General features: G+C 40.9%; 1 protein-coding gene across 4 annotated transcripts in view; it reads left to right on the plus strand.

Moving 5' to 3' along the window:
• The window catches only part of dgkg (diacylglycerol kinase, gamma), a 147,860-nt gene that overhangs the window by 71,516 nt on the left and 59,275 nt on the right, over nt 1–17,069 (plus strand). For all 4 annotated transcript variants that reach the window (XM_077216586.1, XM_077216585.1, XM_077216588.1 and 1 more), the window contains 5 exons: nt 1,758–1,865; nt 1,956–2,029; nt 4,019–4,093; nt 9,277–9,362; nt 15,037–15,126. In XM_077216586.1, coding sequence (XP_077072701.1) covers nt 1,758–1,865; nt 1,956–2,029; nt 4,019–4,093; nt 9,277–9,362; nt 15,037–15,126 — 433 coding nt within the window. The remainder of the gene's footprint in view (nt 1–1,757; nt 1,866–1,955; nt 2,030–4,018; nt 4,094–9,276; nt 9,363–15,036; nt 15,127–17,069) is intronic.

The following is a 17,069-nucleotide window of genomic DNA, read 5'->3' on the forward strand; positions in this document are numbered from 1 at the left end:
TTTTTTCTTGCAAATCATGTTGTAGTTTTAACATTTCGACTTGCTGTTCAAATGTTAATATACTGGATTTTGGCTGTGGGTCCACAAACAAACTCGGAGTGGGCTCACTATCTGAACTCGACTCTCCCTGACCATAGCGCTCCGGCAATTTCTCGTCAGGTAACACGTTATTGTCAATCAAACACGCACGAATAAAGTCAAGCAGCTCATGCTTCTTAGCTCCCCTCGGCAATGTTACATCAATTTTATAGTGCTTAGCCACACTATGCAATTGTTTCATTTTCAACGCCGCAAGCAAGACCACTGAAGGAGCAACCAAAAACGCCTCAAGTGTACTCATTATTACAACTTAAATTACGAGTCACCCATCACAATCAAACCAGGCTATGGTCTATAAACACCCAACAGCAATAAATCCAGTCAAATAATCAAAACTAAACCTCAACGTCTTTCGGGTTACTAAACAATTCCAACCACACAAATTACATCGGGTGAAGCGGAATGCAGCTCATGTTACAGGACAACAACGGAGTTTCCCCCTAAACATTTTCCCCCCTACTATTCTAACCTATCTTCACACTAAGTCCAAGAACAAGGCTCATTTACTCACCAATACCGATGGAATCGTACTGTCCCGACAAAAGTCAATTCAGCCGGTGCTCCGCGGCGGTGCCCTCGTTCAGACTTCAGTGACCAGCAACCTAAACCCACAACGCCTAAGCGCACTAATTGGGGATAAAACAGGCTCCGTAAACTGTCATCCTGCAACACAAGTAGACATACAAACACACTTCGCCACTCAAACTCAACAAACAAACTATGGTTGGCAAAAATTGCTCTAAACTGCGCAAATAACCTACTCCCAACTTTTTTCACAACCAAAGAACTAACTTTTAGCGATCAACCTAATAAAGTAACATTAAATTCATTAACTGAACACCCGATGCGGAACTCCCCAACAAACAATCACAACGCACGCGTGCCAGCTGATTAGACTACTATCAGCTGATCACCGGTACGTGTCATTCACAAAATGTGAACCAATGACGTAGCACTACCCACGCAACCCAGCCTACACAATATTGCGAATTATAGTAGTCTACTTACAATTCGGGATCCAAATGGCTAGACGAGCCCCCATATGTCACGACTACCTGGCTCACAGTAGCAATGACATAGGGGAGACCACACCGTTTGTTAAGTTAAAGCAAACATAATTTATTAAACATTAATTTATACGATGAAATCATAATTTAGATCAATAAATGTAACAAGTCAGTAAATGAGAAACGAAATAAAACTAATCAAAAGTGTGTTGCAGATCAGTAAAGTGTAGACTATGTGTAATGCATACAAAGCAAAAAGAAGTGGGATGATGCTGCTGCCACCAGCATGGAGACCCGAGCAATGCCGAGCCGCGCAGCACAGAGCAGACCAAACAACCGACAGGAGATGTTTTTAAATAGTCCCTCCAATCAGCTGTTGTCGGATGGACCTAAAACAAACAGCTCCCCCTTCAGACTGGGAGGAGAGAAACGGCCCAAACATAATACTATCCATGGTGGAGTGAGCACACCCCACACGGCAAAGCCGGGCGTGACAGAGACTTGTGAACATGTCTGGTCTAACGACCTTGTAGAACGACCTGTAGAAATGTTAAAACATCAGTTCTTTCTAAAATTGCATTCTTAAATTGCATTTGTCTTTCTCTCCATCTCTCTTTGTTGACGTTGACTGTAATGTCTCTGTATCTGTAGGACCGTCAATGTGCTGTCAAAAGAGGTGAAGGAGAATCATCCCCCAGTACCAGCCCTGAGGACACTGGCCAGTGTTTCAAGTTCACCGGGGACGGCCAGGCACTGCAGGTGAGCCGGCATCAGACGCACTCTGAGACTTCAAATCTGTGCTGTACGTGTGTGTGTTTGTGACCTTTTTTCCTCCTTTCTGCCTTTAAGATCACCCCTCTGCCTGGAACACACCCCCTTCTTGTGCTGGTTAATCCTAAGAGTGGTGGTCGGCAGGGTGAGAGGTAAACATCTTAGAAATTCAAACTGTTGCATCATGATTTTTCATATTCTGTACAGCAGTACAAGGTTGGAGAATGGTTTGCCTAACCATTTAAAGTCAGTCGAATCTGCATAGACCGGTTTAGCAAAAATCCCACTCTTTTTCTTGCTTGCTGGCAGTGTCCTAAATACCATCAAAGCTTGCAGGAGACAGTAATGCTGTTTAAGGAGGAAGAATGTGGGTGTTGTTTCAGCTCTCACCACCCACTCAACGTCCTCAGGGAGACCAGTTTTGGGATTTTGTGCTGGCATCACCATAGCAACACAGTTTTAAATACCATTAATTGGCCGATTATCCTCCATTATTAGACATGTGCTCAAACAAAGACGTGATAACTGCCCTGGTCCCAAAAAAGAAAGACCATTTTGGTGGTTCTTTGATGCAAACAAAGGAACAGAGTGGTCACCGTTGAATCATACTGTACTGAGTGTATTTTTCCACCATTTTAACCCCGAGCTGCGTATTGAAAGCTCATTGGTTGGGTTTGACATTTTGTCTACACTCTTTTGTTCTTTGCAAATGAAGTCTTCAGTGTTCATAAGTGCTCAAATTATCACCCCAGATAAAAGCATAGCTTGTGACGCACCTCAAAATAACAGCTCATCTTATTTCTCTCTCTCTCTCTCTCTCTCTCTCTCTCTCTCTCTCTCTCTCTCTCTCTCTCTCTCTCTCTCTCTCTCTCTCTCTCTCTCTCTCTCTCTCTCTCTCTCTCTCTCTCTAAAGACGCTTCCCCTGTGTCTTTGCATACTAAAAGAAAAGAGTAGCTAACACAGTTAGAAGTGAAGGACATTGCAGAGCCCCCACATAATCATTTTATTACTTCAAGGTTATTGAGGAGCACTGCTGCAACAGTGTGCAATCTGTGTTTATGGGCTTCTGTCTTTCTTGACTCCAATGATTCCCAGGATTGTGTAGATTTTTTTCATAATGGAATGGTATATTTTAAGAATATCATTCCTCCATATGTGTGTCTATCTGGGTCTTTTCAAGGAATAGTTCAACCAAAATAGAACATTCTGTAATCATTTACTCATCCTCATGTTGTTCCAACATTAGAGCTGCCACTAACAAACTGTTGATTATTTATTTGATCAACTGGGTGTCACAGGTTGAGATATGTAAATGCACATGACCACGAAGATGAAGGTAGTAGCCAGTCTTTGATAAATCACCAGGTAAATCGATACAAGGAGAACAGCAAACCATACAATAGACGAGACCCAACAGCAATGAACAGAAACAAGGGAACTTAAGTACACAGGCAAACAAGGATAAGTATGCCCAATCCTGCACCTAAAACAAAGTGTCTGTGGATGAGAGTCTGAATATAGGTCTGGTAGGTGAGTGGAAGGAGAATTTGACACAAAGGTCATTTATGTCCAATTACAATCGGATTATTATTAGGGTCCATGTAATAATTAATGTTCTATTAAAACAAAGTATAAATGTCAGGTTAGTGTTTTAGAGTACATTAATTTATTCCAAAATAATAATTCATGATTGTTTAGATTATTTAGACCTTTTGTGTGAATCACATCAGTGATTCATTTTTTCTTCTTTTTTTTTGAATCGAACATTGTCATTCTCTTATGAATTCTCATGAAGGTGCCAAAGAGACATAGGATGGATGTCAAGATTTTATATACATAATAACTTTTATGATATGTTATAGTATTTTTTGTCACCACCAGTCCTTATTCAATGATTATGTACAGAGTGGCCAGGATATTCTTCAAAAATTCAACATTAGTGTTTGATGAAAGAAAGAAAGTCATTTGACTTTGGAAAGACATTGGAATGGTTGGTAAATGATGACAGAATTTTTATTTTTGGGTGAATTACCCCTTTAAGCCTTTAATCATAATGGAAAGTTCACAGTGATTATATGTTGAAAAATGTCATTCCTCTATGTGTCTGTTAATGCTTTTCTGTCCTCGTTTGTTTTTATCAGGGTGCTGCGGAAATTCCAGTATCTGCTTAACCCCAGACAGGTGTACAGTCTGGAACGAGGAGGACCCATGGCAGGGTAAGACAACTAAAAGCCACCATCAAATTTCAATGGAGATGTGTGCGAATAAAAAAAGTCATAACGGAATTGCTCAAAAACTGTTTGACATTCTCACTGTTGTTTTGTTCTGGCATGGTTCCCTCTCGCTCTTATCCTTTTGCTTCTACTAACCTGCAATAAAGCGAGCCAACCTGCAATCAACTAGTCTGAGAGAGAAACCACTCACAAAGCGAAGCTGACTTTGAGAGACCTACAAGACATTTACTATGACTCAAGCAGCCCCCTGCTGTGTAAATATATTCATTTAAGTGATAAATGCACTTGTGAGCCTGTCAGTCACATCGAGGCTTCCTCTTTAAGCAAATATTCACTGTACTAAATCCTCTTGTTTTATACCCCACCTGATTTGGACCAGCACAGAGTTTTTAATTGTAGCATAGAAGTGGAATCTAACTTCTAACATTTTGGCACAAACTCCACGCCATGTCTGACCTTAGCTAACTGATGAGATTGCTTACGAAGAAACACTTTAGTACTCAGAGGTTAAGTATATTGGTTTGTCCTTAAATTTCCTAGGAAAATAACTGCTAATGAGACCATTATAAGAATACAGAGCAGTATTATTTTAGTATGGTTTATGTGTGATCAAAGTATATTTAGTATTTATATAGTATTTTAGTAAAAGCTATTTTGAAATAGCTTTTATTTTTATTGGTTTATTAGTTGTTGTTTTTTGTAATTTCTATATAAGTTTAATTTATTTTTATTTCAGATTTAAAGATTTTAGTACTTGAATTTACAGAGTTGCCAAGCCAGCATTTCTAATTTCTGTTCTGTTCTGTTAAAATGTTTTTTTAATCTAATATTTATTTTATTTATTTATTTATTTAAATTATTTACTTTAATGTTAGTTAACAATAACAAAACTGATAAAGAGCAATTTATTTAATGCAGATAGCATAGTTTCGATCATTTGTCCATGAAATAACTTGACAAGAAATAATTGTTACATCTTACTCCAACCTTAGATGGTTTCTGATCTGTTAGCTGGTTTTAGAGAGGTTTTGGCTGGGTTTAGCCAAGCTTTTAGGTGGGTGACCAGCTCGGCTAGACTGAAAGAGCAGCATAAACCAGCTAAAGGGATAGTTCACCCAAAAATGAAAATTCTGTCAGTATTTACTCACCCTCATGTTGTTCCAACCCTGTAAGACCTTCGTTCATCTTCGGAACACGAATTAAGATATTTTTGATTGAATCTGAGAGCTGGATCATTCCTCCATACTAGTCCATAGGCTTCTTCAGGGATTGAAACTTGCCAGCCTCGAAAAGTTATTAAAGACATTGTTAAAATAGTCCAAGTGACTACAGTGGCTCAATCTTAAGTTTATCAAGCGACGAGAATACTTTTTGTCCGCAAAAACAAACATAAATAACGACTTTATTTCAACTTTTCATTTCCTTCTCTTTGGGCCTCTAGTCAGTTAAACTAGTGTAATTGCGTAGAGCTATGTCACACGTAGGCTCACTATTGGCCGACGCTGATCATGTGGGTGATGCGTGTGACGTACAACAACAGATAGAAGGAAATGAATAGTTTAAATAAAGTCATTTGATAAACTTAAGATTGAGCCACTGTAGTCACTTGGACTATTTTAACGATGTCTTTAATAACTTTTCGAGGCCGGCAAGTTCAATCCCCGAAAAAGCCTATGGACTAGTATGGAGGAATGATCAAGCTCTCAGATTTCATCAAAAATATCTTAATTCGTGTTCAGAAGATGAACGAAGTTCTTACGGGGTTAGAACAACATGAGGGTGAGTAAATACTGACAGAATTTAAATTTTTGGGTGAACTATCCCTTTAAGACATGCAAACCAGTTTAGGCTTAAAGGATGTTTGTATTTATGTTGAAATCTCAGAACCTGCAAATCTGAGCATATTTGAGACATTCAGATCTCTTATGGAGTCTTTTTCTCAAGAGAAAAATCTGAGAATCAGAAGATTCAATTTGTTTTCCATTTAATCCATTTGCTGTCTCGAAGAAACAATTTAGATATTGAGGAGGTTTAATGTATCAAAACATGAACTTTGGATCGGACCTTGGTGCGGACTTTCAGGTGTGAAAACCCCCTTAGGCCTAATCTTTTTTTTTTTTTTTTACGTATTGTGCTCTTACACAGGTACACATACTTTAAGCCCACTCGAAGCACACAAGTACATTATGTTCAGCACCCTGCGGTTGTGCAACAGTGATTCTCCTTCAGGAAAAAGGAGAGAGAGAGAGAAAGTACAGAACAAAAGCAATAGTCGTTCCACGGGAAAGCAGGCTAACCTTCCGTCCTAGATCCCCCTCCCACCACAAAATGTTCTGTAGTCACGACTGGAGCGCTACTCGTCATGAGACCATTCAGAGAGAAAAAGAGAGAAGGGGATTGAAGATTGTATGACATTGATGATTTCACTCATGGAGAACCATTTGATCATATATCAAATTCTCCTTCTTAAGCCCTTAGCTAATTCATAAGCATATAGTTCAAGGGTTGGCAGCCTTTTTTGATGTGATATTTTTTTAATCTTGTTAATGACTGCCATTGTTCGTAATAGCAGCTCTCTTTAATACAAAAGAGAGAGCGAGAACTAGCAACCAAAATGCATAGTAGTAAACATATCCCTTATTTGTATTTCATTTAGATTTAAGGCTATTTATTTTAAAATAAATCTACACATTTTTATATACTGCTCTTACATTTTAATTTTACCTTTCTAATATTCTAAAGTACTTGTGAGATTTGGTATTATGGTGCTGCTAAAGAGATATCTTACTAAAAAAAGAAAGAAGAAAAATGTCATTATTTGATCACCTTCATGTCGTTCCAAACCTCTATGACTTTTTTTCGTCTGTGGAACACAAAATTGTGTCCATACAATGGAACTCCATGGTCAACAAAATGGTTTGGTTACCAACATTCTTCAAAATATCTTATTTTGTGTTCCACGGAAGAAAGTAAGTCATATACAACACGAGTGTGAGTAAATTATGAGATCTTTTATTTTTGAGTGAACTATCGAATTTATGTTATATCCTTTATGGTCAATTGATTGTGTCGCTCTGGATATAGCCTAGAGTACGTAAGTGTTTGCAAAATTAATAAATGGAAATATAATGTGTATCATCAGTACAGCTTCACTATTACACTCTAGATTGATTATTTTGTTTCAGATATTGCAGAACAAACGCCTTTGAATTGGCTATATTCTTCACTGATATTTCTTTTCAATATCTTTTGCTCATTTCATCGTGAAATATTCAAACTGATGATTGACACTCAGGGGTTTGAGTTGATATCAAAAGATGGAGAGATGAAAAAAGACAAGTGTGCTCTTTTGCTAACTGTCTGTGCTGATGAAGAGGCCGCTCTAAACAAACAGCTTGCTAAAGTGTCTTGTCTTTTGCCATGTCATTGGAAAAGGAATTGTTTATGCAACCCCCATCTCTACAACAGCAACATTGCCATTTTAAACTGACTGGCACTGGTACATTACAAATTTATCTGGAGCAGAGCTCATTTAGTCAGGCTGAAACATGATTCCAGCTCAAGCCTGTCCAGAACCACATCCACGTTCCACTTGTGTTACTCGCCCATTGAACTTCAGTGGACACCCATGTTGTGGACATTGTTGTTGACATAGATTGAGCATTTCTATGGCACTTCAGCAAAAACCTGAGAAGGTACAAAAAAAACAGAACCGCTTGAATCCAATTGACTGCATTGTCATTGTAAATGTAGTGGCACATTTACTAATCTGTTTCGCTCTCGTCCTGCATACATAAAACATGCTGCATTGTCAGAGCCCATCAAAAGAGGTTACACAGTATTAATATTTCAGACAGTTGTGTGACTGCTCTGCTGGTGTATTACGCTCAGGTCTATGGCAGATCCCACATGTGCCTGTTTGCAGGATATGTCCTGGACTCACCCTTGTGCTGCAGTACATGCTCTGACCAGCAGAGGGTGGTGTCTCCTTCAGCCTCTGCCCTGCTCTATTATACTTGCCTCCGAATGTTCAGTGAGGAGATGGAAGTCAGGTGTTTACAGAAAAAATAATTGATAGCATTTTGATGACTTTCCAAAAGAGGGAAAAAATATCTAGAGATTGATTACAGCAGTCAGAAGAGAGAATGATGTCAAATTTGCAGTTGAATTAGAAACACCCTCACAGCAGCGTTAATTACTTTTTTCCCCATTTACTGCCAAGGTAATATAACACAAAGTATAGCATTATAAATCTGCATTACATTTTTTTAAATTAAAATATGAAAAACTTCACTATATTTGCAATATTAATAACTGTTCAAACATAGTCATAGTCTGTGAAAAAGGTCCATAATGATTTCTGAAGGATCTTGTGACACTGAAGACTGGAATTTGCTGATGAACATTTAGCTTTTCCATTACAGAAATAAATTGTATTTAAAAATGTATTAAAATAGTACATACATTATTAGTTTATTTAAAAATGTTGGTAAAATTAGCTTAGGGTCCAATTCTCACTATTAATTAGTTGTTTATTAGCATGATATTGCCTTTTTTTGTACTTACTGTATAAAGCACATATTAATGCCTTATTCTGCATGACCATATTCTGCATCCCTTAATCATACCCAATAACTAAACTTATCAACCTCCTTACTAACTATTAATAAGCAGTAATTAGGAGTTTTTTTTTAGGCAAAGTCATAGTTAATAGTTAGTTAATAGTGAGAATTGGACCCTAATCTGTGACCAAAATGTGTAATGTTTAATATATTTGATTTTGCAGTTTGTCTTCTGTTTCTGATCTGTGACATAAATTGAATCTCATTTATTTTTTTGTCAGTTGGGAAAAATTGAGAAGCTTTATTCATTCAGTGCTTTGCTCTCAGCTTAAGGCCACTTCACAAACAAATAAAGAGCGAGCAAATTTAGGATCAAATTTAAGACTGGCTTCACAGTCAAAAAATGCTTTAGTTGAGATTAAAAGGAAGAGATGTTTTGGAGGCTCAATGGGTTTGAGTTCCAGAGATTTTCTCCCATGACACTGAAAGGGAAAAACATAAATCTTCTATAACATCCTTCAGATCAACATACTACATTTGAACAGTAAACTGTGAATAGCCACTGAGGAATGCTGATCAGTCAATTGTTTTTATGTCTGCCAGGCTCAACTTTTTTCGAGACGTGCCTGATTTCCGTGTGCTGGCCTGTGGAGGCGATGGATCAGTGGGGTGGATTTTGGACTGCATTGGTGAGTACCCATCATCATCAGTGCTTTCCAGAGCTGTAATAATTAACATGCACTTAATATACCATCTGACTTATGTAGTAGCACACTGTACATGTATACGAAGTACAAATTTCAACAGTAGGCTCGCATTGGGACTTTACACCGACAGCATTTCAGCTGATTTCAGCAAATAAAGTGATTTCTGCTTTACTAAATATCACTTTTATCTTTCAAGATTAGTGTTTTGATGGTATGACCAAAGTAAAGCTTTCATTTGAGGTACAGAATTTGTATTATCTTGCCGTTTGGATTTAAAAAAGAAACTTAGAGGGGTACTTCTAAATAAACCTTGGCTGCCTATACTGCACAGTAGAAAGGTGAACTTTTTTTTTTAAATCGGTGCTACCTGACTAGAGAAAGCAGAGAAAAAAGGCTGTTGTCTTTCCTTTTGCCAAATAGGTTCAACACCCATAATGCACTAGGCATGTTGCCGATCAAGGCCAGTCCCACCAGTCTGCTATGTATACGCTTGACCTGAGTCAACTACAGCCTTGTTTTAGTAGGAAATACTCCTTAGCAAACTTTTAGTCATAATGGTGTCGACTTGTATTGTTCCCATGTGCAAGTATTCAAAGTAAAGTGAAATTTACAGTGAAGTATTCGTCGCAGTGGCTAAATGCTGCAAATAATCGTAAAATACGGAGAGAACACCACAACAGAAAACCTGAAAAAGGTCTGTGTTTGTAGTCAATATTTCAAACTGGATTACCATGAACATTTTGCTGACAAATAAAAGTGAATTTCTCAGTCAATACAAAGAAAGTTGTTACACTTTAATTCATGAACTTTACATTGTATTTAAACTGAACTGAACTGACCCAAATATCACCATTGTCTATTTGGAGCTGCTTTACAGCAGAATTTGACTTATATTTGAGGAAGTTTGCATCATTGATTCTGTTATTTCCTTGTTTATTACTGTTTTGAAACAATCTGTATTGTATAAAGCGCTTTATAAATAAAGGTGACTTGATTGCACTTTAGATTTGCTGCTATATTGCATCTGCATTTCCCCCAGGATATCAATAAAGCATGTCGACCAATTCAGCTACAAACATTTGAACATTAGGACGTCCTTCCATGCAGTACTTGACACAAGACTGGCTCTTATTTAAGGCACATATAATCATGATGTTTAATGATCAGAAAGACAAATCATTTTTTCTAGGAAGAGCATTGACTCATCTGTGACCTCTTTCATATGAGTGAATGCAGAATAACAGTGGAGATATAATGGCCTGACTTTCCCCCTCCTAACAACCGTATTGATGTTAATGGACGTGCGCTGGAGAGGAACCTTGTGTGGGCGGTGGTAGATATCGCCGCTAAGTGCTGATTAAGAATCAGCTTGGTCTTCAAACCTTTGGCTTGAAATTGCAATTGGCTGATGGTACTGAAACCTAACCTCAGATCAGAAGCAATGTGCTATTCATCGCGTTAGAGAATCTTTAGGCTGGCAAATTGAGGCTGACAGGGACACATGTGGGAGATTGTCCTTCTAACTGCCCTAAAGTGATGGTTTAGGAGCAGCTTTTGAATGAGAGCCGCTCTGCGGTCGTTGCTTGTTGTTCACCCACATGAGTTTGACTGGTGTTATAAAATGTCTGCTGCTGACGATTACTCAGCGAGCCCCTGCGGTTATGCAGTACATCGCGCCATATGGACCAGCACCAAAAACAATGTTCCCTCGGTCCCTTTGCACAAAGCAATGTGCCACACAGGGACCATCAGCGTGAGGGCAGAAAGATACAGTTCATCTCTCTTCTGCGGATATCACACACTGTTCAGTGTGTCTCATAACAAGGAAAACAAACAAATCTAATGTGTGAATTATTGTAAGGATATTACATCGGAATGATACACATTGATGAATGAAGAAGTCATTATCCAGTGCTGTATACCTAACTTCAATGTTAGTGCATGGTCTTTATCTAGGCCTTGTTACTAGAGCTTTGAAATATAATTGTTTTTACGATGCAATGCGATCATGATGTGTACGAATCTGCATCGATGCATAAAAACAAAAGAATCACATTTTTTTAAATAGGCCTATAATACATATAAATGCGCTGTTTTATTGTAAAGTATGCTTGCTACTCTTAATATATATAAATAAAGCACTTGCATCTGATGTTTCGGTTTCCTTTCGTTGTCACTCCGAGTTACGTCGGATGACGACGAATGGGGTTTCGCTTAGAACAACTATCGACTTCGAGTACTACAAAACGAGCCAATGGCAAAGAAATGCCATGGGTCTGCGGAATTTGCATAGCGTATCTCCTATGCTCCTATGTATCTCGCCTTACCTCGTGGGTATAAAAGGAGGACGTCGGCAACATGCAAATATGTTTTTTCGCTTCGTAGCCAAGAGTATTTCTTCACTCCACAGCCATCTCTGACTTCGCTCTACGAGACGAGCTTCTCTCTCCGGTGTTGGTGTGACGGCGATCGGCAGCGAGCTCACAGTGCCTGCTGATCTGTGCAGTGATCTGCCAGTGTGTGTGTGTCTCCCTGTGCGCTTCAACATCGCAGAGTTTTTTTCTCCTCTCATAAAAGAGCTTGCAGCTCTTTTTAAAGACGGCTCGCCCGTGCATTTCTGGTTGCAGCGGACTGGTATCGGACTCTGATGGGCACGAGCGCTGTCTAGTATGTTTGGGCTTTGATCGTGCTTGAACAGCGCTTGTGGATTACTCAGGTTCTCTCTGGGAACGTGATCATCGCGTCATATATAGGTCGAGACTCGGTGAACTCGCAAGAGTGAGAGTCCCCTCATCCACCACCCGATCTTCGGCTGGTGGCCAGGGTGACCTGAGGGTGTTGGTCTGGAACAAGGCGCCGACTCTGTGTCCACGCCCCAGCCCCCCCTCTTTAATGACGGTGCCCGCTAGCGAACTGATGATTCCAAGAGTCTACCCTCGGGTGGCCCGTGTGTTTTCATTTGAAGCTGCAGAGGATGATGCTGTGTCTGTAGCAGCATCACTAGGTGGGCTTGATTCTTTTGGAAATGATGACTCGTCACAGCTGCCACCTTCTGGTTTATGGAGTCAGAAGCATCTGAGGTCGCTTCGAGCCATTTTCATTCCCAGAGTCCTGAACTGTGCAGCCGACGAGCTCTCACGGCTTCAGCCCCTCCCTGGAGAATGGCGACTCCATCCCCAGTCGGTTCAGCTGATTTGGGACCAGTTCGGGGACGCACAGATAGATCTGTTTGCCTCTCACGACTCGACCCATAGCGACCTGTATTATTCCCTGACCGAGGGCACCCTCGGCACGGATGCACTGGCGCACAGCTGGCCGCGGGGCCGCAAATATGCGTTCCCCCAGTGAGCCTTCTTGCGCAGGTTTTGCGCAAAGTCAAGGAGGTCGAGGAGCAGGTCCTTCTGGTTGCGCCCTACTGGCCCACCCGGACCTGGTTCTCCGAACTTATACTCCTCGCTACAGCACCTCCTTGGCCCATTCCTCTGAGGAAGGACCTTCTTTCTCAGGGACGGGGCACCCTGTGACACCCTCGTCCTGATCTTTGGAGCCTCCAAGTGTGGCTCCTGGGCGGGACCAGGCAGGTTTGAGTACCCTACCACCTGCGGTGGTGGCTACCATCACTTCCGCTAGAGCGTCGTCCTCGAGACATGTATACGCGTTGAAGTGGAACCTCTTCGTCAGCTGGTGATCTCCTCGCCGAGAAGACCCCGGAGATGCTCGGTCGGTGTCGTGCTTTCCTTCCTTGAAGAAGGGTTGGAGCGAAGGCTGTCTCCCTCCACCCTCAAAGTCTATGTTGCCGCTATTGCCGCACTCCATGACTTGGTAGAAGGTAAGTCCTTGGGGAAGTACGACCTGATCATCAGGTTCCTGAGAGGAGCGAGGAGACTGAATCCTCCTCGCCCTCCTCTCCTTCCCTCTTGGGACCTCGTGGTCGTTCTAACTGCCCTGCAGAGTGCTCCCTTTGAGCCTTTGCAATCAGTGGAGCTTAAGCTCCTGTCGATGAAGACAGTGCTCCTGGTTGCACTGGCCTCTATCAAGAGGGTAGGGGACCTGCACGCATTCTCCATTGACGAAGCGTGCCTGGAGTTCGGGCCGGTTTACTCTCACGTGATCCTGAGACCCCGGCCTGGATATGTGCCCAAGGCTCCTACCACTCCCTTCCGGGACCAGGTGATGAACCTGCAAGCGCTGCCCTCGGAGGAGGCAGACCCAGCCTTGGCACTGCTCTGTCCAGTATGTGCTCTCCGCACCTATGTAGACAGAACGCAATGTTTTAGGACCTCAGACCAGCTCTTGTCTGTTATGGTGGGAAGCTGAAGGGAAAGGCTCTCTCCAAGCAGAGGTTGTCTCACTGGATAGTGGACACCATTGCTTGGCATACCAGCAGTAAGGTTGACCGTCCCCCTTAGTGTGACTGCCCACTCCACCAGGAGTGTGGCGTCCTCTTGGGCTCTAGCGCATGGCGCCTCGGTAACAGACATCTGCAGAGCTGCAGGCTGGGCGACACCTTACACATTCGCCAGATTCTACAATCTCCGAGTGGAGCCAGTGTCCTATCATGTACTCGTTTCAACCAGCTAGTACTGGACCCGCTCAGGTGTCTTCGCTTGCTCGCCATTCCACTCCACGGACTGGATACGTGCGATATTCTCCTCAGGTGAGCTTCTCCGAAAGCCCTGAGTTCCTCCAGCACTCCTGATGTCGGCGCCAGTGTCTATTGCCTGCGCGTCGGCTAGGTGACTCCCGTGTGCATGGTCCCTCTTCTGAGCGACCCCCACATGTGTATTTCCACTGTAAGCCTCTCTGAGCATGTGTCTTTCCCTTGGCAAGCCACCTTGCCACCCCTGGGGTTGAAATATTCCACCTGCGGCTGGACACCCCAGTGTTCTCCATATGCATCCTTCGGGTCATATGTGTATTCTCTAAGCAATATTTGCATATTTCCTCTAAACTATGAGATATGCTCCCCAGTGTACCTTGGTATTCCTGTGTTAAATAGGGGTCCTTGCTAGTCTTACGACAGGGATCTCAGATTTACGCAGGGCACTGGAAGACAGCTGTGAAGGTGGCGTGATTAGACTGGTAACCCCATTCGTCGTCATCCGACGTAATTGGAGTGACAACGAAAGGGAACGTCTCGGTTACGTATGTAACCCTCGTTCCCTGAGTAGGGAACGGAGACGTTACGTCTTCCTGCCACTTTCCGCTGTGCCACGGGGATCGCCTGATTTCAGTCTCGGCTCCTCAGCGAAGAAACATATCTGCATGTTGCCGGCATCCTCATTTTATACCCACGAGGTAAGGCGGAGATACGCTATGCAAATTCCGCAGACCCATGGCATTTCTTTGCCATTGGCTCGTTTTGTAATACTCAAAGTCGATAGGTGTTCTAAGCGAAACCCCATTCGTCGTCATCCGACGTAACGTCTCCGTTCCCTACTCAGGGAACGAGGGTTACATACGTAACCGAGACGTTTTTATGAACAGAACATGCACTAGTGTGAAAATAAAGTGCAGGGCATGCTTGATGTTAAACAGTTATGAAAAGATTTCAATGCGTTACTCCTACTGACTGACAAATCCATTAAATATAATCATATTTGATGTACTAGTAAAAAATGCAGCAGCTTTAATAGCTCTCTTTGTTTCTTAACAGATAAGTCCAATTTTGCACGGCATCCTCCTGTTGCGATCCTGCCGCTGGGGACTGGGAATGACCTCGCTCGCTGCCTGCGCTGGGGTGGAGGTGAGGAAAAAACAAGAGACTGTCTACCAGCAGTTGGAGGGAATTACTTAAGGCGTTTGAAATGAAACTTAAAGGGCTTTCCTTCGAGTTGAGATTAGGCTTTGAATTCTTTGAATCTAAATGAAATCCTGTGTAAACCCTTCAAAAGGATTTTAAAACTTTTAAACATTTCCCCACTCAACCCTGAACAGAAGGTCAGACTGTAATAATCAAACTTCATCATAGTTCGTTGAATGCTCCAGTCACATGAATGAGAAAGCAGGATTTGTTGAGACCACAATCACACAGATGACCGCGACAAGCACTTAAGACAAGTTAGTTAAGCCAGTTGAGTGTACACTTAAAGGGATAGTTCAACCAAAGATCAAAAACTTTTGAATAATGTGCTGACACCACAAAAAATTTCTGTGGGCTATTTTCCAAGTCTTTTGAATCTGTACTACTAACAGACCAGTGTGTTAGTGAGATTGACAGATAAGTCAGATTTAAAAACAACTCATTCAGGCCAGTTTTGTCAACCTAATAAATTGATTCATTAAAAAGATCCAACCCAAAAGAACCATTTGTTTACAAATAGGACATCATTACTTCATCAGCTCTCTAGAAGATGGTGGATGTGAATACTGACTCATTTTGCTCTGTTAATCCCATAAAGTTGTCATATGGCTTCTGAAGATTAAAAATATAGCGCTTGACTTGTTTTTATGCTGCTTTTTTGTGTCTTTTTTTAAGCTAGAACATTCCTCATTCATTGTAGTTGTCATTGTAGTATCCAGTACATTATTGTTTCCATAGAATCCACATGAAAGTTTGGAACATGAGGTTGAATAAATAATAAATGGCAGGATTTTTATTTTTGCACAAACTATCCCTTAAAGAGACTATGCTATTTAGAAGTATGTTCTATTATATAGTTTATTAATATTTTGAATTAGCTTTTTTTCCGTTTTCATTTTAATTTCAGTTTCAGTTTTATGTATTTTGTCATTTTTACTATTATTTTGTGTAATATTTCTGTTTAGCTTTATTTTTATTTCTGATTTAGTTTTAAGAATTTTACTACTTAAACTTGTTTTTTGATTATTATTTTTTTTGCCAAGGCAACATTTCTAATTTTCGTTAAAGGTTTTTTAGTTTAAGTTTGTCTATTAATATTTATGTTTAATTTTATTTCAGTTTCAGTTACCGAAAAACATTTATAATTTTAATTTTAGTTAAAACAATTACAACACTTTTAATAATTGTTTAAAAAGGAATTTAGTTAGTCTTTTCTAACAAGAGATAAATAAACTGTGCTTTGAGTATTCAGTAAGTAGACTTTCCAATCACTTGCCTGCACTAATATTTTCCCGTGTGATTGCATATGTGTGTACTTGTTTCAATATTTGTGTTTATTCAGTAGGTTATGATGGAATGATATGCATCAGTGAGCTTGCGTCTGCTTGTAAGACAGGTGTGAATGGCCTTGTAGAGGCTGCTGAATTAATTGGCCTCATATCAGTGTTTCCTGTGTGTGCATGTGTGCGGTTTGTTCCTGCGGGTAAGGTTTTGCATGAATGTATTCTTAAATTAATTCGGCTGGTAGGCTGTTTTTTCTCTCCATGTGAGTTGATTGACTTTGAAAGGTGTATCACCTGTAGTCAGTGAAGAGGTGCCATGTGAGAGTATGTTTGTGTAACGTACGACTGGAAGTGTCTGCATGTCTGGTCCAGAAAGGCAGAATGAGCACCTGGGTGTCTTCACACATGTAATATTTTGCTCCTTGGGTTGCCAGTTGGGAGTCAATATCCCCACATGACACACAGCATGATGGCCTCATTAAGAGATGGCACCTCTATGATCATGATGTAACTAGAAGCCTCTGTATCCTTCCCATTACAATTGGGAAGTAATTGCAGTTCATTCACCTCAGGTATCCTCTCGAAGCATCCCTTCATGTCAGT

The sequence above is a fragment of the Siphateles boraxobius genome, unplaced genomic scaffold, assembly GCF_051911475.1.
Source record: "Siphateles boraxobius isolate OS27281-9 unplaced genomic scaffold, OSU_SipBor_1 7, whole genome shotgun sequence".
Classification (NCBI taxonomy): domain Eukaryota; kingdom Metazoa; phylum Chordata; class Actinopteri; order Cypriniformes; family Leuciscidae; genus Siphateles; species Siphateles boraxobius.